Below are 1,717 nucleotides of genomic sequence, written 5' to 3' on the forward strand. Positions count from 1 at the left end.
AGAGAAAGAGTTAGAGGTAGAAGGAGAGAGAGAGGGAGAGGAGGTGAGGCGAAGGAGAGAAGGAGATAGAGAGAGAGGGGGGGGGGGGAGAAAGAGGCAGAGCGAGAGAGATATAGAGGGAGAGAGAGAGAGAGAAAGAGAGAGATAGAGATAGAGAAAGCGAGTGAGAGTGAGAGAATGAAAAAGGGACAGAAAGAAAGACAGAAGAAAAAGAAAGAACACAAAGAAAGAAATATGGAAATATATTACGCCTACGCTCTACCCTCTCCAGCTGATAAAAAAAAAATATTTTTCTTTCGGAATTTTCTCTTAATTCCAGTACTTTGATCCAACTTCTGTTCACTCTTCTGTTCACTCTTCTGTTCACTCTTCTGTTCACTCTTCTGTTCACTCTTCTGTTCACCCTTCTGTTCACTCTTCTGTTCACCCTTCTGTTCACTCTTCTGTTCACTCTTCTGTTCACTCTTCTGTTCACTCTTCTGTTCACTCTTCTGTTCACTCTTCTGTTCACTCTTCTGTTCACTCTTCTGTTCACTCTTCTGTTCACTCTTCTGTTCACCCTTAATATGATTATTTCCCTTTCCTTCTACTTCTTTTGACAATGTTATTCAACTTACTTTTTGACTGAGAGTTTTTAATGAACTGAAATTTTGAAAGTTTTATTCCCATTAGATTTGTCCTGTTTTGCTATCTGTCTATCTGTCTGTCTGTCTGTTTGTCTATCAGTCTATCTATGTGTATCTGTTTGTCTGTCTATCTGCTTGTCTGTCTATCTGTCTATCTGCCTGTGCCTGTTTTTCTATCTGTCTATCTGTCTGTCTGTCTTTTTGTCTATCAGTCTGTCTATGTCTATCTGCCTGTCTGTCTATCAGTCTATCTGTCTGATTATCTATTTGTCTATCTGTGTATCTGCCTGTCTGTCTATTTGTCTATCAGTCTATCTATGTATATCTGTTTGTCTGTCTATCTATTTGTCTATCAGTCTATCTATGTGTATCTGTCTGTCTGTCTATCTATTTGTCTATCAGTCTATCTATGTCTATCTCCCTGTCTGTCTAATTGTCTATCACTCTGTCTATGTATTTGTCTATTAGTGTATCTATGTCTATCTGCCTGTCTGTCTATCTATATCTGTGTCTGTATTTATTCATCTATCAGCCTGTCGGTCTATCTATATCAGTATATATGTCTATCTATCTAATAAGTCTATCTATCTATCTATCTATCTATCTGCCTCTGTGTCTATCTATATCTGTATATATATATATCTATCTAAATATCTATCTATCTGTCTATCTATTCATCCAGGAATTGATTTATTTATATATCTATCTATTTCTTTATTTGTTCATTAATCTATCCGTTTTTTATATTCATTTATTTATCCTTTATTTATTTATCTTTTTATTGATCTATTCCTTTTGTAAAGATTCTTCCCTTTACACTACTGCCTTTTGCCGTTTCGATGTAATCCAGACAAGGATTTAATGTCTCCCATCCTTGTTAAATCCTGCGGTAAATCCTTACGTATGCTGTGGGGGACTTCAGTGAAAGTCGAGGATTTCAGTGCACATTGGAGATTTCAGTACTCAAAGAGGATTTCAGAGTAGGAAGAGGTTTTCAGTGAAAATCGAGGATTTCAGTGAACATTGAGGATTTCAGAGCACAAAAAGGATTTCAGAGCAGGATGGGGTTTTCAGTGAACATCGAGGATTTC

General features: G+C 36.8%; 1 protein-coding gene across 1 annotated transcript in view; it reads right to left on the reverse strand.

The window, feature by feature from the left end:
* The window catches only part of LOC138862946 (germ cell nuclear acidic protein-like), a 2,429-nt gene extending 931 nt beyond the window's left edge, over positions 1 to 1,498 (reverse strand). Inside the window, exons 1-2 of the mRNA XM_070126154.1 lie at positions 1,459 to 1,498; positions 323 to 592 (exon numbers count right to left, since the gene is read on the reverse strand). Of these exons, the coding sequence (XP_069982255.1) occupies positions 323 to 592; positions 1,459 to 1,498 (310 nt within the window). The remainder of the gene's footprint in view (positions 1 to 322; positions 593 to 1,458) is intronic.
* Positions 1,499 to 1,717: the final 219 nt, after the last annotated feature.

Source organism: Penaeus vannamei, chromosome 10 (genome assembly GCF_042767895.1).
Source record: "Penaeus vannamei isolate JL-2024 chromosome 10, ASM4276789v1, whole genome shotgun sequence".
In the NCBI taxonomy this organism is placed as follows: Eukaryota; Metazoa; Arthropoda; class Malacostraca; order Decapoda; family Penaeidae; genus Penaeus; species Penaeus vannamei.